The following is a 24,080-nucleotide window of genomic DNA, read 5'->3' on the forward strand; positions in this document are numbered from 1 at the left end:
CGCTGAGAGGGAACAATGCTCTTGGGATAACACACGCCGCGTTACACAGAGCTCAGAAACAACGCAAAATAAAGACACGTAAATACAAGTCGAAAACAAGACAACTTCTAGTAACCCATTTTCATTGTGCACAGGCTGGGGCCCGCTTCTGTAACTCTAGGACTGGACCATTTCTGTGGCGCAGTCCACGCTGGTCGCACACCAGCGAAGATGCTGGCAGTGCGCACTGCGCAGGCCAGCTACGCCTCTATTCTATTCTCTTACCCCTATTCCCACCGGACTCAGCAGATGAATCACAACAGCCACATGTTCTGGAAACGTACGTGCAGCCTTGCAGCTGCCTCCCCGCTCCTGTTCCAGGCCGACAGCCACTCTGGAAATCGCGGCAGAAGGGCAGTGGCAGCGGCTCTGAAACAAATAGCGGCCAGCCCTGCGGAAGGCGGTCAGAGACGGCACTCGGCACATCCTCTCCTACAGGCAGAGGAGAGAAAGGCCCAGCTCCTGGGCACGCTGGCATCTACACACCATTAACTCGGAGATTCATGGCCCTGTTCAGACTCAAACCGCAGATCCCAAGTGGTTCCCCCCTGCTCTCTAAAGTTACATCTACTTCCTCCAATTTTATTACCACTACTAGTCATAGAGGTTGGGGTCGCTTCTTTTTTCCATTTCCTGCATCCAAAAAAGTTCACTACTTATTATAAATCTAGATGACATGGCTTTTTTTTTTTTTTTTTTTCTCCTGAGAGCAGCTCAGTTCTTATAATTTTATACAGCTGCATATTTGCAGCATCTAAGGAACAGTTCCCACTACACTGGAAGAACTCCAGTGCCAGATTCTTCAACCTTCAAATACTCCAGCAAGTTTCAGTTTAAAACAGTAGAAAAGGTGATTTTTCTACTATTATGAAGTCTCCAAAGAGTTACAGAATTCACATCCTTAAGCTGTGTGAAGAAATCTAGTTGTTTTTCAAACTCCCATTGATTTCAACTCTCCATTGATTCCAAACTTTTATTCTCATGCCAAAAAAACACTTTGAAAATCTACCCCCGTGACAAATTAAATATAATTAACATTAAGTTTCAAATGGTGGCCCTCAGCAGGACTTAATCAACAACAGAGAAAGTTACCACATATGCATTAATTTCAAGTTTTATTCTTCATGTTGGTGGAACACACAGCCTCAAGAGGCAGCATCTGTAGAGCTGTTGCAAACACATTTTGTATTCTATTACACCACAGATTTGGGAAAAAAAACAAGTAAAGCACAGGTTTCACACTGCACTTGATCATCTGACCATTAAGTTACAGATAATTTAGAAATCTTCTGATTTTACATAAACATTGCATCAGCCATTGCTCAGCCTCCATGCACAATTTAACTTTATTTTTTTATTACAGTCAACACTGGTTTTGGAAACTCTTTTGCTGTAAATGTTATATTTTCCATTTAGATCACTTAAATGGTATTTACATAAGTGTGCAAATTGCTTTGAAAGATAGAAACAAACACTAACACATAATATACAGACAGTTTATTCTATAGTTAAACATTTACTAAAAGGCAGTTAACATTCCTAACACACTTTCACTGTCTAAAATAGGAGAATAAGTTATATAAAATAGACCATCTTATTTTCAGATGCTTCCATTTCTGCAGATTTGGTCTTTGCAGCAACATTGCAATTAAAGATTAAGATTCTACTACTAAGAATCAGAAATGTCAATTCAATGGCAGCTTAACATGTTTAGTACCAGTCACTTTTGTCCCAGATTTCCACACTTGAAAGTTTCCGCACAGAACAAAGAAACAACTCGAGGAGGGAGGAAGACAGTTTTGCACTTTTTTTTTTTTTTTGCCATATGGAAAGTATGTCTTAAAAATGCAACACAAATTTCAAATTTTAAATTTTCTTTTAAGGGCCTGTTAGTATTACAAGCACAGTTTAAATCAATCTGAAAATTCTTCCACAGAAGCACACACAGTTCCCAGTTTTCTTATGCACCTCATCATTTCAGATATATGCAACTGTTCACACACACAAAAAGCAGACTCCTTGGGCTCACACAACAAAACTGATTTCAGAACTAGAAGGAGCAGGAAATGCTTGAAGGAAACAACTTAGTGTCTCCTGAGTTCCTACATGTGCATTTTTTTCTACCTGTGATGAAGACTCACCATAGTAAGTGTTATGTTCCACTTGATTCAAATCCAGAAGGCAAAAGTTTAACTCCAGTTAAACTGAAGTGAGTTCCTCCAACAGCAAAAATTCTAGGAGAGTTCTAGAATTTTAGGAAAGTCTTCCAAACCATCTTTCACATATAACTGCAAGCATTCTCAGAGAAAAGCACCTCACTTCCTAAAATTTCACAGAGCCAAAACTTTTACATACATCATCAATAACAAAGGGAAATTACCCATCAGATAGTGAAGACCTACAGGTGCATCTTAAATAGCTTTAAAACTCATGGTTATTACTACAAAAGACAAAGACACAAAACTGGTTTTTGAATACCCATTAAATTGAATAATGTGACCTTCTAATGTGACAGCAAATTATACTGCAGTTTGTGCTCCTATCTCAATGTTACTGAGTGCTATTCACCCCAGGCAAAGTGAGCATTAGCTCTCTAAAATCTGAGCCTTCATCACAATTACGCCTGACACAATTTTGTCACACATATGCTTGAAATTTTTGATGACATCCAATTCTTTAATATGGCAGAAACTATCCCAACACTTTAACTTGTGCTTTTGGTCTCTTGTTTACAGAGTTTTGGGCATCACATACAAATCCCTGCTGGATTCCAAGTGATGTCACCCTAGTGCAGACCTTGCTTAGGTCCTGCTGAAAAAACAAGCCACAGGTGAAACTTCTAGACTCAACAACTTTTAAGCATAAAATGGTGAAATAAATTCAGGACACTAAAGAAGCTTGCAAAACATATGATGACTTGGAACCAAATATAAATAGGATGCATTAAAATTTGGTTACCTTGGATTCTAAGCAAGTTTGAAAAATGCCACTTATAGGAGATACCTGTTCAATGCTTTGAAAATATAAAAGAATCAAATGTCTTCATACATTAGCATGTATGAAGACATTTGATTCTTTCATATTTTCAGCATACTGATTAGCAAATAAACACCTAGAACACTTATAAACTCAAACATATCGCTGAAACATTCCACCTAAGCTTTTGTTAAACATTTGTCTTCAGAAGTTTCTATTCTGTGCACATTACCTGCTAACTTCAGTTTCTTTTTTGGTTATGGCATGCTTCAAAAACACCGCTAAGAATGGTTGTTCACTCCTTCCTTTTCTAAGGTGCACATTACAAACACTGTGGACACATTTATTTCCAAGTACTTCAGGTCAATAAATTTCTTATGAGGAAAGGCAGATGTGTATTTTTAAGCTTGCAAGATAACTTCAAGCTAGTTGACTTAGTGTTTTTCACACTCATGTGGATGCTGTAAAAATAAAGTATTAAAATAATATTCCCCAGTGCAGTAAAAACATGTTGAAAACAAACTGAATGCTCCCCCTAGCGTTTACACAAGTAAAAATCCTGCCTGGCACAGTCTGCTTCAAATGGTCTTAAACAGGAGATAAACAGCCAGATGAATGATCATACATTTAACTCTGAAGACAACTGCAAACATCTTACTGGGACCAGAAGTGTCAGCTGTTGAAATCCAGCATTTAAAATTTTGTACTACTTCCTCTCCAGTGCTTCTGAAGTTTTGGTTTCTTTTAAACTGTGCTTTTAGTAAAACTCTCCTCAATTTTTTTCCTGTCAGCTGAAGGCAGGGCCCTAAGGAAGCTCCTGCCAGGTAAGAGATGAAGTCCAAAGATGTTTCAAGACGATGGGTACAATCATGCTTTTTCTCCTGCACTGAACCCAGAAGCTGCCATGTTAATATTAGGATTCCCATATCACAATTGCAATGAAGCTCTGGTAAATCTGGTACCTTTGGATATGCTCAGCATCACAAGTCAGTCAGATATGACAACCTAGTCTGTAGCTAGCATAGTCCACCAGAATATTCATCCTCTTCCTCATCAGCATGAGAGCCCACTGCAGCTGGTCCTCTGGCTTTGTCTTGGGCAGCGTTTGGCGATTTCTTCTTCATTCCACCTCCTGGCACCACCAAGGTAAGACCAAGCTTGGCATACTGACAATAACAAGGCAAGTTTAATTTCTGTGCTATCACAGAATTGACTGATGCTCAGAATAAGCAAGCAGGCAACATTCATTACAAAAAACCAAGAGTGATGATGCTCTCAGCTTGGAATAAACATAACATTGGTCCAATTTTCTCTTTCTCAAATACTCTGTGAATGGGATATAAGATCTGTATTGATGCTGCTTATTATCAAATAAATTGGCCACATTTTGAACCTTCTTTAACCTCCTCTGGCTCAAGCTTTATGTAGAAAAGAAGTAATTCCAGTATGTAGCTTTTCATACATTATCTACTATTAGATCATGTAAACAGTTTTTTAAGTGTTGTTCAGCAAGACTAGTAACTCAATTTTTACTATTCAATGAAGTGAAATTAGCCAATACTGCTACAAGGTTTGGTAGGGATGGATGTTTCCATTACTTCACGCTTATCTTATACTTCCTACTATTTACAAATTCAATTAAATAAAAAAATGGTGGAGAAAGAGACACAATTACTTGCTCCAAATTAAAATCTATCCTGAATGAATACCTTACTAAGAATAAGCAATGGAAAAAACCATTCAATGATGACATCATTGAATGCAGTAGGCATCCTGCTCTGTTCATGTTTAATGCACATTCATCTGCTGCATGGTATTTCTGAGAAAAAGCAGAAGCAGCAGACTGTTCTTGCTCTTATGGAAGCAAACAGAAGAGGCCTGAATTTTGGTCAACTCATTAAACAAATTAAGCAAATCCTTAACAAGCTGTTCTTTCACATAACTCTTTGCACCATCTGAAAGTTAGGCAGCACCATCACTGGCAGGCAAAGTAAAAGAATGCAGGAAGCTCACAGTCAAAGGGAAGCATGACAGGAAGTCACAATAAATGCACAGACTGTGCTCTTATTTTCCTCTACTAGGAAAAAATCCCCACCCTCTTAACCTGAAAAAAGCCCCCAATCACAGGATCTGTCTACTTACATCATTATCCATGTATTTGAAAAGTGGAGAATTACAGACTTCAGAAACTTGATCCTGATCTTGCTGATCATACCCTTCTAAAAGTTGCTCCAGTGCTGCACAGTCTTCACTTCCATTAAATCCTGGTATACTGAAGGAAATTAAGAGTTGATTTCTTTAGGTACATGAATCATATTCATAAAAATTAAACTTTAAGTAATATTAGTTTGCACACTGCAAATAAGACCACAATACCAGTAAAGATGAAACAAGAATATTTGATTTTTTTTTTCCTGATTAGTCAATAAACTCTCCACTTCACATACAGAAAATTCCTGTCATGAGTTTCTGTATATAAAACTGGAGATATGGAAAACATGAGCAAGATGTTTAAAGACTGACCTTGAAAGATTATTTCTAAAGGTAAAGTACTACAATTTAACTTATACATATGTTCATTTCACTAAAAATGCAGTTTAAGTAAAAACATGTTGTTTTGAGATTTTGCTACTGAAGTTCCAATGAAAGGTGAAATGAGGAACTGCCAGGGTTAAACACTAATCCATATTTTGACACCAAAATTTTCTCCTGTAACATGGCAAGAACTTCTAATTTTCATCTCATTTCCCCTGTCACACATAACTAGTTCTTTATGACTCTTTATTTTAGGTTTGTTAAGAAGAATCACTGTAGCCAGTACAGCTAAATTGTTATGTCTGAAAAAGATTCCTGATAGCCATACACAAGAAAACATTATTATTGTACTTTAAGTCAACAGAAGTGCAGGTTAAAGTTTTATGAAAGAAGAACGTCAAGCAAGATAGATCTCCACTAGTGAAACAATCAGTTTAAATCACAGGACACGAAGTAGACTTACCTGTAGCTTTCCCTCACACATCTTTCTGCAGCAACATAATCATTTCTATGAAGATGAACTAAGACTTGAGCAATAGTTTTCTAAACAAAAAATAAAAAGAGTAAGCCTTATGATTCTTTAGAAATTAACAATAAAATATGAGAAAAATAGTAGACTGTTAATATCTAGTATGAGATATTAACAATATCTCGAGGTCATTACAATCCACAATCATCCTAAGATACTGATGCAAGTCAGAACAAACTAGTGAAAAAGCAGAAAGCCATCTTCTCAACTAGTATGAAATAGGTTATCTCCTATAACATTTTAATGGATTGCTGTCCCAAGTAACAGTTTTTGTAGTTTGTTTTTTTGATAACATCTTTATTTTTTATGTGTTGTTTAGTTTTGACAGCTCCTGTAGATAATAGCATTTTAAAACTTACAAAAGCACAGCTGAAGTTTGGGGAAACACCACTACCACAAACTCTCATCATTCAGCAAGAAACTTATCACTGAATTAAGAGGTGCCCATCATCTGTCAGATGTCAGTAACAACAAAAATAAAAAAATTGAAATGTATTATCAGAAGCTGTCTCTTAGACTTTACCTTATAGCAAGTGGGGTAGTTTTCAATTTCCTTATAAATACTTTTTTCCTTTTGAAGAGACAGTGCAGCCTCATCTAATCTAAAAACGAAAAAAACAGGAGTATCAGTGCCAGGAATACAACACAATGAACCCAAGGCTAATTACAAAGTGTTTAACTAATACAATGGCAAGTTTACTCGAATAAACAGCAACACAACTAAAAATCAGCAGTAGATTTTACTAATAGAATAAAAGTAAAGGTAAATAAGGTAAATATATAGATAAGGTAAATATATAGTCAGCAATTCGTTTGCCTACATGCTCAGAACATCTCTGATATTTATTTAGAGAAACCTTGGTTTTTGTAACACTGTACAAGACAAATGCTTTGTTATACACCCTAACACATTTCTGTATGTCCTGAGGTTACTATAAGCTATCAGTAAGTCTGATATCCATGAACTAGCAATATAGTTCTTAAAAGACCTCAATGTTTCAGCGAAGCAAGTCTAAGATGAACTGAAGGTAAAGTTTGGTATAAGTAATTTACAATTAAACTTGTCTCACTGAGACTCCAAGATTCACTCTTCTTTAAGAAGTCCAGAATCAGACTGCTGCAGATTTCATTCTTCAGGTCAGTCCCAATTCCTCTGTTTTATATCCCACAGCTATAGAAGATTTTTCAAGTACTTTCTACATTTAATGTTGGAAAAAAAACCCAAAAATCCTGAAATAACATAAGAATTAATGAACACTGGTGTTTTCACAGAGCAAAAGTCTTTCAGCTCACATTCTGCCATCCCAGAACAGAAAATCAGGTGGTTCCTGGATGAACATGACATATCCCACAGAAACTGGACCTTAGTTTGAAGCAAGTCTCAAATAAGAATTAATAGTACATAAAAAACCAACAACACCAAGACAAAAAACCCACAATCAAAATCACATTTTAAGATTCAATTTCATTAAAAGAACAAAAAGTGATAAAGCTATACCTGCGTCCTCTGACCAGAAGTCTTGATGCCTTCCCTAGCATTTCTAACGCCTGCCGTAAACGTTCTTCATTCTAGAGAAGAAAAGAAAGAATTCAGACATTTTTGTTTCATTTGCACAGAATTAAGACCACATCTAAGTGTGTCACCTGTAGTTTAGAACACCTGTTAGCTATTAGATCAGCAATTCATACACTCAAGGGAAACATGAAGTGTATTGGTGCTCCTGAGTTCCACAGCCAGCTCCTGTGTGGATCTGCTCAGCAGAGGAATGTCAATGTAAATTTACTAATCTGAAAAAACCCATGACAACTGACAATAGAAAAGTACATCAAAGCCACTAGTAAAAAGGCAAATCATTGTCTCATTTAAATGGGTGAAGCACCATGCAAAATATTTTCTTCTGTGCCTTCAGGGATTTCAAATTATTTTGAGTTCCAGTACTCAACAGCAGATATGTACTCTACCCTCTGTTCTGCCCAACAAGAGCCAGAATACTTGAACGATAAAATTCAGATTCTGTCAAGTCCTAAACTGAGAAAAGGGCAAAGCAAACTGAATCCTAACTTTTGTTATCTCCTTCTCTAGAGCATGAGAAGCCTTCAGCTTCATTACTCAGCCACTGAAACGCAATTTAGAACCTAATCTTAGGCTTCTTCTTTACTTTATAGCGGAAAGAAAAGAACCCAACAAACTGAAAACATGGATAAAAATCTCCCACTTACTTCAAACACCGATGCTGCTTGCTGATAGAGCTGCACAGCCTTCTCTGGACTCACATTTTCTATTAACCTGTAATAAACATCAATACTTTCTCTTCAGATGAAAGGAAAATATTTTTTACCTGAAAGCATCAAAAAGACATAAAAGGAAAGCACAGACATACCCATGCCCTGCACAGATTCTAGCCACAATAAGTCAGACTCACTTTCCAGCCCGTTCCAGTGCAATGGCTGCTGTGTCTGGTGTCCCATTCTCCAGGTACATCATACTGGCTTTCTCGATCAGCTGAACTGCTTCAGGAAGCCTCTGCATCTCCTACAAGGCAACAGTCACCAGAACACTGTTGTCAGGAAAGGAGTTTACATGCAAGGACACAAATCAAAGCAAATTAAAATAACTTATTTATTTACAAACTTGTAGAGCTAGTGAAAGTTAACCACCAACTCCATAAAATTTACTTTAAAGTACTAAACTTTTATGTAAGTCATGAATTTGTGGTAGTTCATAGCAAAAGCAGCACCACTCTTCTGATACCCACTGACATGAGGAATGCTTCTTTTCTTTTAGAAAAGGAAAACTATCTTTCCCCCCAAACACAAATGTTGCTTCCCTAATCTACTGAAGGCAGAAATGGGGACTATGAGTCAACAAAAAAATTTCACTTCAATATGCAATTTGCTTACATATATTTGTAAAATAGTACAGTGCACAATATTTGTCATTATAAAATATAACTTAAAAATAAAAACTAGTAAATGAGAATACCTTTAGCATCATGCCAGCTTGTTCATAAGCTCTGCAGAGAAAAAAAATGTACAATTTGGTCAGAGATGGTGTATTACAACAAGCTGTAGTTATGAATCAAAAGTTAACATGCACTGACTAGCTAACATCTTCACTGTTAATATTTAATGCTTTGAAGATGTTTAAAGTGTTTTATTTAATGACACAGCACACATGTAACTTTATCTTCCACAAAATTCAACCACACTTCTCAGTAAAATCTATTCTAACCCAATCCCCAGGCAATATCTGGATTATTGTCATCTCTGAAGTACTCTTTAATTAAAAATTTCTTAATCAGCTCAGCAGTGTAGAACTCCAAAATTACAAGAAGTTCATCGAAGAAAAAATATTTGCTATCAAAAGGTGCTAAAGAATGCCAAAATCATAATTTCTTCAGGTGGCCATTACATGTTTTCAAACTTTCCTAGCTCACACTTCCACTGAACTAATTATGAAGCAGCAAAATTACTTGAACCAAAACACTTACTCTGAGATCAAAATGTACTTGTACTGTATGTTAAAAAATCTGTTTCAGATTACTTAGCACGTCTGTACTTACTTGGCAGCATGAAAGAGACTAGACATGAAATTGTTGAAGTCAAGGACAAAAGCCACAAAAATATAATGCAGGAAAAATATTAATGTATAAAATCTTACACAACTACTAATTTCAAAGCAAGGAACCCCATAAAGGCAAATCAAACCTACAACAACTACAGGCAAGTTGTCAAAAATAAATAATTCCAAGGACAGAATAAATGCAATACACCAGTGTATAGCTACATAAAAAGTTGTAAAAAGCACACTTCCTTAAAATAAGTTCCTGCTTATTAAATAAGCAGGAACATATTTTGTATCTAACTACAAATACTGTAATAATGTCAGAGCTTCATTTAGTTTATACTATGCATTAGTAGATAATAAAAACCAATTCAATTTCTGAAGCAGTCCCTAGGTATCTCAGGCACCTGTCAGCTGTTATTTGGGACAACACTAACTTTCTCACCAACAGCTCTTTAGTTTTCTCAGAGCACACAGGAACAGACTTTTAAAAAGCAATTCTGTTACACTGACAAAATGTGCAAATATATTAAATAACCTGCTCCCAACCCCCATTACTCCAATCTAAGTAGCAACTAGTCAGCTTCTGGGAAAGAAAGAATCTCAGTGAATGAAAAGATACGCTTTATTGTTTTCATGTGCCTCAGCTTCCCGTAAACAGGCTTCCCTTGCCTGGTCAAACTGCTTGGCATTCTTAAAAGCAACAGCTGCAAAAAAGGAAATAAAGATTTTATTTACAACTTGGCCTTGTCTTCATTTTTACCACTGCTGCTTGAGAATTTATCTACCTAAAGATGCAAACAGGCTTTTTAAATGCATGGTTACAGTTTACCAACCTCTTCCCAAAAATCCCAGATAGTTCTCTTCGTTTCATTAGTTACTTAGTTACCGTTAAAGACATTTATTATCAACACCACTTCCATACCACCACAGTATCATACAGAGCTCTCAATGTGTTCAGGTGGACTTTGAGAGTCACTCATGCTGGATTTTAATTACAAATATGGAGGAATGCATATTTATATAATTTTAATCATTACAAGTTATACAAGGTCAGAAATGTGCCACCAACAAAGCATAACTTCATCAGCACAATCATTTCAGGGTACAAATATATATTTCTATCTTGTTTAACTAATAAAATATAAAGTAAGATTTAAAATAAATTTCAATTTATACATTCTCCAGTTGTTCTTCCAAGTTCATATTTTTGTATTCAATCTTAGGTGAAAAAGCAGGAATGCCTAGAGTAAGAAGTCAAAAGACCACAACAAATTACTACCATGAGAAAGAAGAAAATGCTTAAGAACAAAAAGAAATCAACAACTAAGGATTTTATACTCAGTGTGTCACTTGGCAGCGGAAAAAGGGAGGAACGAGACCTTACTGTGCCTGAAAAAAAAAACCAAGCTGGCAGCATCTCACCTTACTGAGACAGTCTTTGACTGGACATATTTCATAAGATGATGATAAAGCAAAATTTTAAAACCAGCTCGAACGTCTGTTGTTTTGTAGATAAAGTCACAGGATTTGGGGGTGGACAAGTGAAAGAAGGAAAGGAAGCTTTATTTTTGTCACATAGAAATTGTAAGCTTGAAAAAAAAAATGGTTTTGGAGACTGTTCTAGATCTCCAAGAACAACCTGAAATTTATTTTACAGTGCTACCAAGAGGACTTTTTGTAGCTTCATCTTATATTTAGTCTTCACAACAGTTTTACTTACACAGTAATGTAGTAAAAATACATAAAACATTATAAGGGATTAAGCTTGATGAATACTGTGAAATATATGGCCATATTTACTGCCACATACCTGCCTTCCCATATTCAGTAGCTGCACTGTCATAATCTGGTTTCCACTTTAAGAATCCAGTTTTTAGGCTAAAACACAAGAAACAATTAGTAAAGATTTTATGTTTTACCATCAAGGCACTTCAGATACATTTCAAACTTTAGAATAGCCCTGGAAACGAGCAATTACCTATGTGCCAATACTATGGTGGCATCTCTACCATAAAAACAAATGCCAGCACTGTTAAGAATTGCATAAAGCACTGCAATTATCTCCCACAGTTACAACCCTCACCCTAACATGCTTTTACTATTCCCACAGAGTCTTCCCAAGCCCATCTTCTCAGCACTAAGAAGTCAGCAGAAGAAAAATACTTCCTCCTACACCAACATATCTCCAGATTTCTAATACCGTGACACCTGACAATATTTTTTTCACACATCAGGAAGTTTCCATCATTCCTCTACAGGACTGGTTTTTTTGCTTCTGAGAATTATCAATGATTCTCCAATGCATACACAAACAAAGGAATTTACTTACCAACACAAAGACTCAAATGTCATTTCTATGTCTAAAATAGATCATGACACTAAAAGGTGCCACGCATGGGCACAAATACATAGCAAAAAATGAACATTGGAAAATTAGGTGAGTCATTAGGCAATTTGGAATTTAATATGCTGACTTCCTCATTTTTAAAAGAAATTAAAATATTACCATAACTTTACAGACTGCTTACGTATTTGTTATAGGCCAACACATCATATGCAATACATTCTTTACTTGGCAAAACAGTTGCATGTGGATACTAAGGTGATCTTTTTGTCTTACTTGGATGATGACCAGAGTGTGTAACACTAATACAAGCCTTTATACTGTGTTATTTTTATCACAGTCAAAAGTCCCAAACACATCAAGCTGAAATATACAATGCACTCAATCTACACACAATTAAAGGTCTTAGTCCCTTTTATTTTAAGTGCTCTCCAGATAAACCTAAAATTAATTCTGCAGGAGGGCACTTTCAGTCAAGTAACTTGAGTAAGACATGCTGGGTTTTTTCAATTTCAAAGTTTTTCCTCTATGCCAATTTATACATTTGATCCATGATTTCCAGAGGGCCTGTCACTACTCTTACTAAAACTATGGCATCCTTGGATTAGTCCGCTCCATTACATGTATACCATATTCTGTGCAATTCAGCAAAATGGCTATATTCAGTGTTAAAATGCACAGTTACAGACTACCATAGATGTTAAGCTCTCCAAGATAAACGTAAGTACAGGTCTTTGAAGCCACCTGAGAAGCACCAATCACGCATTTCTCACGGACAGGAAACAAACACACACCACCTCAGCAAAGTCAAGCCCTTTTATCTAACACAGTCTCCATAACTCTTTTCTCCCACTTGTCTCTAGCCTTAAGATGTGCCAGGGGAGATTTAGGATGGACATTTGGAAGAAATTCCTCACAGAAAGGGTTATTAGATATTGGAGTAGGCTGCCCAGGAGGTGATAGACTCACCAACCCCAGAGCTGTTTAAGGAAAGACTGGATGTGGCACTCAGTGCCCTGGTCTAGTTGACAGAGTGGTGTTGTGTCACGGGTTGGATTCGATCATCTCAGACACCTTTTCCAACCTAACTGATTCTGTGACTTGTCTTCCTCCCACTGACTTTAGCGGAAGGGCAGAAGTGACAGCCCTCGCTTTGCCGTCAGGGTCGGAGCAATACAGGCCACAAGGCCCTAAAGGAAAGTGCTCGGGCTCCAGGCCTCTGAGCCGCACCGCCTCACCGACCCCCCTGTTTGGTCTTGGGGCCGCTCTACTGTCCCTGCTCGGGGCAGCAGGCCCTCTAGAGCACCCAGCCCCGTACGGAGGCTCCCCTCAGGCAGAGGAGGGGCGGTGCAGCCATGCCCCCCACTCCCCCTGCGCCGGCCCCCGCGGCCTCGCCACCTCCCTCCCCTTCTCCCGAGGCTCGGCCGCCTGACCCACGGAGTCTCCTCAGCCCCCCTGCTGGGCCGGGAGGGGACAGGCCGCCTCCATGGGGCAGGAGCGCCGGGCGCCCCGGACAGCGCGGGCGCCGAGCTGGCAGCTGCTTGGCAGCGGCTCACCAGCTCCCCCCAGCCCGCACCCTCCGCCCCGCTGACCCTCCGCTCACTATTTCTCCGCTTTCGCGATGTGCTCCAGCGCCTCGTTAATCTTCTGCGCCGCCATCTCGCCAGCGCGGCGGGCCGGACTCGGCCACGCTCCTCCGCCTCCCTGCGCTGCGGCTACGGAACGGCGCAGGGATCACGGGCACCGGGAGGAGCGGTCCGGGCCCCGCCTGCTCCCCGCGCCTGCGCCCGGGCCACGGCCGGAGCGCCCCGTGTGCCCGGAGCGCCCCGGAGTGCCCCGAGTGCCGGGAGTGCTGCGGGCCGGCCCCGGGCGCGGAGTCGCCGGCGCAGCCTGTGCGGGCGGGGGTGCCCAGCGCTGGGCTGTGCCGCGCTCCGGGGGCGGTGGGCACCTCCCGTGCACAGCCCGCTCCTGTGCTAGGCCGACAGAAAGTTTTTACAAAACAGAATCACACAGAATCCCACAATCGTTAGGCTTGGAAGGGGCCTCTGGAGATCATCTGCTCCACCTCTCCTGCCAAGCAGGGTCACCTAGAGCAGGTGACACAGGAACCAGATGGGGTTTGAATGTCTCCAGAGGGAGACTCTACGACCGCCCTGGGCAGCCTGTTCCAGCGCTCTGCCACCCTCAGTGTGTTGTTCTTCCTCATGTTGAGGTGAAACTCCCTGCATTTTATTTTGTGACCATTGCTCCTTGTCCTGTCACTAAACACCACAAAGAAGAGCCTGGCACCATCCTCTTGACATCCTCCTTTGAGACATTTTTATGTGTTCATGGGATCCCCTCTCAGTTTTCAGACTAAACCGGCCCAGCTCCTGCAGCCTCTCCTCATAAGAGAGATGCTCAGTCTTTGTGGCATCTGCTGGACCCTCTGCTCCTTGTCTTTCCTGTACTGAGGAGCCCAGAACTGGACACAGCCCAGAACAGCAATGAGCAAGACCCGCATTCCCCAGAGTTTTCAAAAGGAGGCCAGTTTTTTTATCAGTGCACAACTCAGAGGCCAAAATCTGAGCAGCACTGCATGTCCTGCCTTGAGGAAGCCTCCAGAGGCAGTTCTGCTGAGGCATGATCTGACTTGATGAAAACAAGAGAGTGTATCCAGCTGGGCTGGCACAGAGATCTGATGCAGAAGGTGTGAATAGTGGCTGAGCACACCAGAGTTGCTGACACAGGCCACACAATCGTGCAAGATACCCAAATTATACACTCAGTAATTAAGTCAAAAGTGCTAAAGTCTCTTATTGCTCGTATGTCCAGCTTCCTTGATGCCTTAGTTTTGTTAATGTGAAACAACCCTGAGAAAAAGAATATCAGTCATGGAGCCCAAGAAGGTATTTCTTCTCCAATCCTGGACATCGTTATTTTATTCCAGTCTGAATAAATGAAGTATTTATCAACACCAGAGAGCAAAACAAGAACCTGGTTAAATTTGCAGAACTTCCCAGAGCCTAGAAGTCATTGAAATGAACTTTATGGGTCCCTTCCAACTCAATATTCTGTGATTCTCTGAAAGTCCATACCCTTTACAGGAATCAGAGCTTTACAAGTTTCTACATCAAACTGGGAAAATAAGCAATATTTACGTGATTTGTTTTACTCTAGGTAGTCATAAAACTCACAAGTCTGAATTGCTTTCCCTTCCTTTTCCTTTTCCCACATTCCCTTGATGACATGGACACTTAATTTTCTGACTATGGTTCTTGCATTGCACTTGAGAGGTTATCATCTATTGCAAATGGTGGAAAAATCCTACTAAATCTTAAATACTCTTATTCTGTATCTTAGATCAAAGCAGGGAAAAAGGTTGTAGAGAGGTTTTCTGCTTTGAAAAGCAGATGAGTTGTCACAGGAGTACTGGGAGAAAATAGCTAGTCTTGCATAATACATACACAAAAAAGGTTTTTGGCAAGTGCTCGGTGGTAGCAGGTATAAAGCAGAGGAAGCTATGATCAGAAAGATTCCTGTGTCATCACGTCTGTCTTTTTTTTCCCCTCGTAATGTCAGCCAGGATAGATCTGGCCAGCTAACTATGAGCTTGCTGCAGTGCCTTTCAAATAAATTTGTGTTAACCAGGAAAATTAAATCCTAGACAGCAGCATTGAATGACAGAATAATCTGACTGTTGTTCTGAAGCACCAAACTTATGACTTCTAGTTTGTGTGTTTGTTTTTGCAAGGGCTTCTTGCCTGCTCTGTTCCCTGGGTTGTAAATATCTGTTCACTTTCTAGTGAAACTGCACATGTGCACTGTCTGGTTACACTTTATACTGGAATGACCAGACGGAAGATTTCCAAGAGTAGTATTAAATGAAATAGGATATTCTTGGGTAGCTTTTATTTTGTAGACATGGAACCTCCGGAGATTTTACGTCTGGGAAGGATCATATCACAGCATCTGGTGCTTGGCTGTGAATTAGAATTTGGTGCTAAAAAATGACCAGGTAAAATGTGAAAAAAAATTTGCAGGGAAAATAGTTGGAGTGACAAAGATGTGAACTCTGTAAATAGCTGTATTAGTAGAAGTCATTGATCATTAGCCAGTCCTCATCTGCCCATCACTACACCTTGCAGAGAGCTTCTGTCTTCTAAGCATTTCTTCATTTTCACCATTGCAACCAAAGGAATCAAGCTGTGAGAAACAAGCACCTGTGTGAGGCTTCATGGGGATAACTTCTGGCTAAAGGCTGTAGGCAAGCAGCTGGAGACAGCACCTTCCACCATTATGGCTGGGTCCCCCCCCAGCCCTGGCATCTGAACAGCCTGGGTGTCCTTCAGAGTTGTTAGTTATATGAAATTATTAGTACAACCATAGCTAAAATTTGTTTCTTAATGAACTGTAATTTTTCTATAAATCTGTTATGTTCTTTCAGAAAGTCAGGACTGACTGCAGCAAAATGTACTTTAAGTCAGCTGCTGAATCCTATCTGCTACTCCAGTGGATCTGGAAGGTGAATTTAAGTTTTCCTAGATCTGGATTTCTCACCTCTGTCTGGTACCCTTTTATGGCAGCAGAACATGGAAAGTTCTGCCTTGTAATTTATTAGTGTCTGAAATTGGAGCCATAACTACAATACAGCTCCACTGCCATGCTGAGGAAATTATCTGGGAGTAAGGGAGAGGGATCTGCATATTTCTTCTCCCAGAAAGACTGGGCCATCACGAATGGTCTAATGTACAATTGGGTCAGACAAATTTTGGGCCCATGATATACACGAAAATGTGCTCTGTGATCACTCCAACCCAGTGCCAGCCCCTCAGTGCTCTGGTATCTTTCCTTTTCCTGTCTTCAGCACTAAGTCCATGTAACTTGTCTTTCAGATACTACTGTTTTTGTGGATATGGCAGAAAGCAAATTAATAACTCTGAGGGCAGGAAAGTTAATAAAGACTGGTTTTCTGTAGATTGATACTGATTGTCTTTAATTAAATAGCAGAGGACTGCAGTGTGAGCATGCCTTTTATTAGATGTCAGAGAATAAAGAGAGAGGTATTATAAATATCCCAACTGGGGGAAGGTGGTAATGTCTACTTGGATTTCCAGATTCACTGGACATGAGAAAGGAGGAGGATATTCTGGTAGGATGAGCCAACATGAATCATTCATAATGCCTTCCACACTATTTGTTGAACATACATAATTTACATGCCCCTATTGAAGGTTAAGTAAGGTGGCCTGTCCACAAAGGTAAGGCAGGTTGATTTTGTCAGTAAGTAGTAAGATAGATAATGCATCATGATTATCAACACCCTTTGAGTCCCTCCCTACTATTCCCCTGGTCTCCCTTGCTTCCAAAAATAATCCATTTCCCTCAGTCATGACAACTCTCAAATTGTAATTTATTTAAAGTCAAATTAATTTTATACAATAGTAATGTATGACTCACAAATAAATGTACAATATTTACAGATGTGAAGAAGAGCTCTTCTGGAGGAGAGTTGAGTCACCTATTCCTGCTGGATAGGAAGGTTGGATAATTGGCACCACACCACTTCCCACATGCTCCATTTGAATCTGACCAACTCAGTGTCTTTGGCATTTATTACCCCTAGACTTACCCCTTGATACTTCCTCATCTTCTCAGCCACTGCATCCACAAGTGATGATAATTTGCTTTCATACCTGATGGTTGTGTGCACCACCGGCACCTGACCCACCATTAACAAATGCTTGTAGGGCTTTTTTTGGTGGTCTCAGAGAAGTAGTTACTAATTTTCTACTTTCCAGTGGTGGCAATTCCACAGCCCTGACAACCTGTTCCAATTAAAAATCTCTTCATTCTGCTGGTTAGTAGATCTTGGAAGGATGACCTTTGGAGCAAAAATTTCCCATTCTGAGACTGGGATCTCACCAGAAAACCACTTCTGGAATCACCTGGACTCCTTCAGGGTGCCAATTTGTTACTGGGCTAGGCTCACAGTTTGTTGGCTAGGCTCTTCCTAGCTAGCTCTGTTCCCTCTGGCAATTTACCAAGCAGTCACACCTGCACGAAGAGGGGGCAGGAATATATGGTGCAGGCTTGAATTGCTTAAGTCAATTGAAGTACCACATCATAAATGTGTAATCATAGCTTTACTTTAGCTTCTCTTTCTGTTGATGAGGTAACTTGCTCAAGATAGAGCACATACCTAATTTAAAAACGTGACACCTTTTCTGCTCCGGCTTTGCAATTCCAGAACCTCTGGACTCCTCTCCTGTTTTTCTTCATCCTTCCTTCTTTCTGAATTGTTCTCTACAGAAAACTCTCACATCAGATTCTCCTGGTAGAAAGCCAGCTATTCCTCCCACAGAATCCACACAGGGAATTTTGATGGATCTTCATTGCTTTGCAGCAGTTTAACAACAAGATGCTCAGTGCCTCATGGAATAACATGTAGCATTGCTTCTCAAATCAAGAGGCATTCATAACTTGACATGAACATGTATCCTTCAATTTTTCACTGAAATAGTGTTTGAAATAGATCCCAAAACAGAGGCAGGAAAACATAACTGTTTTCATCAGGTTTGAAAGCATAATTAGATTTTTCCACTTTTCCATAGGAATGCCAAATTCGATAGTGACTGATTCTTTCAGGTGCCACCTTCTACTCTGTACCCATGAACAGGGAAGTGAGATCACTAATACCCAATAAAATCAATAAGGCTGGCCTTATTCAAGGATATCAATAAACTTTTGCTCACTTTTATTGACAGCATAGTTTTGCACACCTGAAGCAAGATTTACAGAGAAGGGATAACTTTTTGTTTGTTTTTAATTGGCTTAACCTTTTTCTACGTTGTTTTCCTTAGTCTGCTTCAGAAGAGCATTTGGAAATCTTCTAGCCTCCTTGGCAGAACCAGGAATACAAGCCTGGACAGAAGCTGCTGCACAGTGCTCTCCTCATTGGGACTATGGATGAGACACAATACAGGGTTAGGTTTTGTTTCACGTGGCAGCATAGAGTTTATGAAAACATCTGCTGCATTCCCCCAGTGTTTTACTCCTCAGCATAAAATGTTTTCTGAGACTAATTGCTTTGGTCATGTATCTGAACATCCTACCTCATGACACCATTGATTAGATAATATCAAAGTCTATTTCCCCCTGTAGAGGAGTCAGTTCTGCCACTCTGAATTGTCATTTACATCCTCCATTATCATGCTGCAGCAGTACATGTCTGCAGCAGCCCAAACTATGCACTTTTGTAAGTCTTTTCCAATGACCTGATTATCCAAGCTGGTGAGGCAGCCATGTGGGGGTGCAGCTGAAGGCCTCTCAAGGTACTGAACTCTGTTCCATGGGCAGCTCAGTGACTGAGAAGTGAGGCTCTATTGTTCTCCATGTAAACATCAGAAGTAAAGAAAATAAATCTTCCAGTTCATTTAGCACTGTTAAAACTGGTGATTCTTACTCTCAAATATAACAGTGAGTTACTTTCTAAATGTTAAAGGAGAATTTGATAGTAGGATTCCATTTGATTCAGTGGCCTAAAGACTCGTTACTCCTACAGGGACTACATCTGTACATTAGGTCTTGGTCTTTAGATAAAGGTAGCAAAAATCTTTAGAATTTCATCTGTGACTGAAGTCAGTATAGTGAGTGAAATTTCTATTCTCTAATAAAAAAATCAAATATCTCTAGCACCTATGTGTGCTATTCAAAGTTCAAAGAGTTCAGTGGGCTGCTTCATACAGATATACTCTGATGTCCAATTTGGGTTCACTGGTCATTATGAACTTTTGAAAATCCATTTGGAAGTGTTAAACAAGACATTTAAAAAATACATTCCTACTAGTCTTAACTGTAGCCTGGTTTCTGCATTTAAAGATTTTCATTCATTTCCTTCCAGAACAAAAAGAAAATGAAGTCCATAAAAGCCTAGACAAACATTAGGCATTTCATGTCATTCTCCCACCAGAGCTTAGATTTCTCTTCCAGTAGGCCATAGTAATTAAATATTACTGTATTGTAAACAGCCCTTTTGAGTTAATGAAAAACATTTAGAAGGGAGTGAATGTCTTGGTTCATTCAGAATAGTTAGCTATGGCCCATTTATGATTTTCCCTTGAAATATAGAAATAAATCTTGAAATAAACTTTAGTAAACATGATTTCCTTTTCTATAGTCCTTTCTAAGTCACATTTTCCCATAATTAATTAAACCTTAGTATTTCACCCTAATCCTGTAGACCAGAATAATTTAAATTAATTTTGTTTAAATAATCCACCATTTCTTTTATCTGACTTATTTTGATAAAAACTCTAACTTAATTTTCTGATCCAGAATAGACCATTTATGGCTGTAGTGTATGTAGGACAGAACCCAGAGGTGTTTTTTCTTATGAAAAGAAAATGTTTGGTATTTTGTGAAAAAAAATTATCCTATTCTTGGGCTGTCCAAAGATACATAATTAAACTTTCTCATATGCTAAAATCATGTGAGCATAATGAACTTTCTTAAATGTAATTACCATTAATGCCATATCCCCTGAAAACACTAGTGAGAAAATTTCAATCCAGGTGAATCAAAACCTCCTTCTAAAATTCGTAGTCTTTATGTTTGCTTGTAGTGTGAGAAATTATTCTATGAAAATGGGGGTACTTCTCCACTTTTATTTTGAAGAACTATAGGGTAAATCAACTACAAAGTCTTGCTTTTAACCTGCAAAATGTATCTTCTTGTCTCTAAACTTGCTTCACAAAGAGCAATTACTGAACTTACAGATCTGCTTCCCCTGCACAGATAATCAATGATGACTGCAGACTGACCTACAGAGAAGGAAAGGTAACTCAAGGTAGCATTTTCTTACAGTTCTGCATGCCAGGTCTTCCTTGCAATGGATGTGCTTCTTACATGCCATTCTGTCTTTCAGTGTTGCAGAGCACAGCATCATGCCCAGCTTCTGTGTGTTTGCTTTCTACCTCCTACATTTTTTACACTGTTCTCTCTTTCTTTTCCCACCTGTCCTCTGCTCCTCTGCTCAGCTCTGGTGAGACCCGCATGCAGTGTTGCATCCAGCTCTGCAGTCCCCAGTGTAGGAAAGACAACAACCCATTGGAGCAAGGGCACAAAGATGACAAGAGGGATGGAGCACCTCACCCATGAGGAAAGGTTGAGAGAATTGAGATTGTTCAGCCTGGAGAAGAAAAGGCTTTAGAGTGACTTAACTGTGGCTTTCCAGTATCTGAAGGAAGCCTACAGGAAAGATGGAGAGGGACTTTTCACAAGGGTGTGTACTGACAGGACTAGGGGGAATGGATTCAAACTGAAAAACATTAGGTTTAGATAAGAGATTAAGAAGGATATTTTCCCTTTGAGGGTGGTGAGGCACTGGAACAGGTTGCCTAGAGAAGTTGTGGCTACCCCATCCCTGGAAGTGTTCAAAGCCAGGTTGGGTGGGGATCTAAGCATCCTGGTCTGGTGAAAAGTGTGTCCCCCCCATGGCCAGGGGGTTGTAATTAGATGATCTTGAATCTCTTCCAGCCATTCTATGATTATGTGATAAAAATCATAAGCAATACTTATAACAACAAATAAATTATTGATATTTATGATACCTATCACTGAAAAATGGTGTAACTAAGAGCTATTGACAGATTCTCACTTGTCACCTTTTGGAGCTTGAAAGAGTATTTGGCAAGTGGAATTCAACAGTCCATGCTGTATAAATGTGAGAGGACAGGAGCTTGGCATTCACTTCTGGAGCTCAGTCATGTCGATGTAGGTCAATAAATTGTCTGTCAGATGTAATTGGCTGTTGTAATGAAACCTAGCAAACACAGGAGGGCTCTATCTGAACACATATTTAGAACTGTTTAGGTTGGTGCCAGACAGGAGTGGTATGTTCTGGTGTTACATAACCTTAAGTTAATTTGCAGTGTAGTTTAAAGTAGTAAAAGATTTTGCTATGAAATTGCCATCTTGTTTTGGGTATGTCTGGGTTTATATCTAAGCATTGTCTCTATGCTGGAGCATAAAAATATAAAAATAAATCCTATAAACTCCAGCTGAAGGGGACTATTATGAAACAAAATAAAATTCCCGATTTTGACATTTCTGCTAAATGTATCTCTTCTTTATGAAACAGATTTAGGTTTAGCTGTCATAGATATATTTCAATATATCACAAACTGGCTTCTGACAGGAAAAAAATGGTCTCTTTCCTTGATTTTACATTACAAATCTTAATTTTGCCATACTGCTACCATGGAAACAAATGGGGAGTAAAGACAGTAAACGGAACAAAAAGCCACTATTGCATAATGGGGTTTGATCATTCCTCCACAGAGACAAACAGGCTTTCACAACAGGACTCTGCTGCAGCACAGCCCTGTCACTGCAAGTCCCTTGGGGCAGGGACTGGGCCTGCCTGTGCCAGTGTGCAGATCATGGCAAACTGCTTGTGGCAAGGCCTCTAGCTCTTTCTGAGGAGTGGGGCTGTACAGCCATTCAGCTGTAACACATGAGCCAAAGGAATGGGTCTCATGTCAGGTGGTGCCCTGAGAGACGGTGGGTATCTCCTCTCTGCCCAGTGTCCCTTGCCCACCACCCCCTTCACAGAACAATTCTGGGAAAACAGAGAGTAAATAAAATCTGACAATAAATTGCAGTCCCTGCATGAAGAAGGACCTCTCCAATTCTCATGAGAACAGTGTGGGTGATGATCACCAATGACAGTAATAACAAGGAAAAGGAAGCCACAGATTCCTTATCTCTCTGCAGATGCTCACCTGTGAAGGAATGTTGCTTTCCTGGCGCCAGGGTGATGCTCTGGACTTTACACAGGAGGCTTGTTCCCTCCCCTTATCCATGACTGTCTACATAAGGTAAGGAGTTTTGTTCCAACATTTATTACTGTCAAAAGAAAAACACTGTATGTGAAGCATAGAGGCACTAAGTTGGATTTTTCCTACTCAAATTTGAACATCTTGCTGGACATCCCATGGTAGGAGTTCCTGAACCCTGAGTTGTAGCTCAGCTACCTTACACATGCACCATCTCATCTGTTGTTCAACAGAGACTTCCAGTAATGTAGATGTTAAAAATCAGATTATGTAGATCTAAGCTGCTTATGATAAAGGTGGTCTATTGACAGAAACCGCAAGATCCAACTGTCTGGAAGAATCCATGAAGAGGACAAGTTCATTATTAAATCAGAAATCAAAGGTAAAGTTACTCCAGTAGGATGAAGAATTGTACAAGACTCTTGGATTAATCCTTTAGGACTTAATTAGCTCAGTTCAGCTGTATACTAAAATTGCACGTGAGTGCCTCCGGTAAGCAATACCAGTTGTCAAGCCCATCACAATGTAATGCTAGTTGACTTTAATGTTAAAATCTGTCATATTAAGACCACTTCCAGCAGGCTGGTAGTTAAGGTTGTATTTTATTGTAATTGGGAGTTTTGCATTTTTGTTTTCCAGGACTTTTCTTTTGCCAACAAGTACGAACCTACACAGACACAGCAAATGATGTATTAATTTACAAACCCTTTGGGAAGGAAAGTACATTACAAAGGATTTCTGGAATGTAATTTTTAACCGAGATAACCAAGTTCCCCTTCTGAAAAAAATTACTTTTATTTAGTATATATTGTTAATTGCCACTAGTAATCTTAAGTATTTTCTTTTTCTTCTCCCTTCAGTGATAAAGATATTAAATAAATATATTTCTAAAGGGACATGTAACAGTTCTTCTAGGGATCAGTGGTACAAAGTACAGTTAATCAGCATGAAAAGATTAATTTCTTGTGTTACAGATTTGCTGTTCTTGACAAGCAGGTTATCACTTCTTTACAGCAAGCAGCGTTATAAAAATAATTCAAGGCACACTTACACATGTACAAACAGAGTACCCAGGCAATGATGGATCTTCAATCACCGACCCAAGCTTTGAAATTGGAATTTCTGAAAAGATTGTTGCTCATTGAATGTGTGAATTTGTCTGATTACAAAAACAGGTCACAACCTGCAAACTTCTGACCTAAATTTGGATGAAAATATCCTCCTACTTCAGCAAAGTTTGGATCAATGGTCTGGGTTAAGTCTTAATTCAGA

At 39.4% G+C, this 24,080-nt stretch overlaps 1 protein-coding gene across 1 annotated transcript; it reads right to left on the reverse strand.

Annotated features, from left to right (window-relative positions):
- Positions 1-1,137: 1,137 nt before the first annotated feature.
- NAPG (NSF attachment protein gamma) lies at positions 1,138-13,884 on the reverse strand. The gene is made up of 12 exons (XM_071456993.1): positions 13,595-13,884; positions 11,458-11,525; positions 10,267-10,351; positions 9,643-9,660; positions 9,063-9,093; positions 8,503-8,612; positions 8,300-8,366; positions 7,578-7,648; positions 6,603-6,681; positions 6,014-6,093; positions 5,158-5,287; positions 1,138-4,181 (listed from the first exon to the last, which is right to left on the reverse strand). Exons 1-12 carry the CDS (start codon positions 13,648-13,650, stop codon positions 4,032-4,034), a joined length of 945 nt encoding a protein of 314 aa, XP_071313094.1. The 5' UTR covers positions 13,651-13,884; the 3' UTR covers positions 1,138-4,031.
- Between the last annotated feature and the right edge of the window lie 10,196 nt (positions 13,885-24,080).

The sequence above is a fragment of the Agelaius tricolor genome, unplaced genomic scaffold (assembly GCF_023055355.1).
Source record: "Agelaius tricolor isolate 1412-34295 unplaced genomic scaffold, bAgeTri1.0.p SCAF_2, whole genome shotgun sequence".
In the NCBI taxonomy this organism is placed as follows: Eukaryota; Metazoa; Chordata; class Aves; order Passeriformes; family Icteridae; genus Agelaius; species Agelaius tricolor.

Excerpts from the sequence above, each read along its gene's own strand:
- NAPG (XM_071456993.1), bottom strand. The coding sequence starts at position 13,650 with ATGGCGGCGCAGAAGATTAACGAGGCGCTGGAGCACATCGCGAAAGCG. Across the intron at positions 11,526-13,594 it reads ATCGCGAAAGCGGAGAAATA|CCTAAAAACTGGATTCTTAA; the intron begins GTGAGCGGAGGG and ends CTTGTGTTTTAG. Across the intron at positions 4,182-5,157 it reads TCAAATACATGGATAATGAT|TATGCCAAGCTTGGTCTTAC; the intron begins GTAAGTAGACAG and ends TGTTATTGTCAG.